At 45.7% G+C, this 530-nt stretch overlaps 1 protein-coding gene across 1 annotated transcript in view; it reads right to left on the reverse strand.

Moving 5' to 3' along the window:
- The window catches only part of LOC101849988, a 2,890-nt gene continuing 2,360 nt past the window's right edge, over nt 1–530 (reverse strand). Inside the window, exons 3-4 of the mRNA XM_013090816.2 lie at nt 277–307; nt 1–162 (exon numbers count right to left, since the gene is read on the reverse strand). Of these exons, the coding sequence (XP_012946270.1) occupies nt 1–162; nt 277–307 (193 nt within the window). The remainder of the gene's footprint in view (nt 163–276; nt 308–530) is intronic.

Consider the following 530-nt stretch of genomic DNA (forward strand, 5'->3'; position numbering starts at 1 on the left):
TCATAATGAGTACTCCAGCAGAGTCTGGTAATTGTTTCCGGCGAATTTCACATTGACCTTGGCCTTTGAACCGGAAGCGTAACCTTGGCTGAAGTCCACAAGACCCTCGAAGACGCCAGGTTCCGTTTGTTGGAGCGGGTTCCACTCCTGGTCAACTTTCACCTGTGCGGAATAAGGAGAGAAGGTAGGGGATCAGCTTTGGAGTAAAAGTTGTAATGAGGAACAAAAAAAAAAAAAACAACCTTGTTATCTTCGACTCTTTCGAAGGGTAGTGACGTAAGGTCGGAGGAGCTGAAAGCTAGAATGCCTGAGGAGGAAGTCTCGAGTACATATTATATAACAGATTTGTCTGTGAACGTTAATGACCAGAATGAGGTTACTGCATTCCAGGTCTTTTCAGCGTAGGAATTACCTGTGGAGAGAGAGAGAGAGCGAGAGAGAGAGAGAGAGAGAGAGAGAGAGAGAGAGAGAGAGAGAGAGAGAGAGAGAAAGAGAAGAACGACAGACAGACACACAAACAGACACATAGA

The sequence above is a fragment of the Aplysia californica genome, unplaced genomic scaffold (genome assembly GCF_000002075.1).
Source record: "Aplysia californica isolate F4 #8 unplaced genomic scaffold, AplCal3.0 scaffold01551, whole genome shotgun sequence".
NCBI classification, from domain to species: domain Eukaryota; kingdom Metazoa; phylum Mollusca; class Gastropoda; order Aplysiida; family Aplysiidae; genus Aplysia; species Aplysia californica.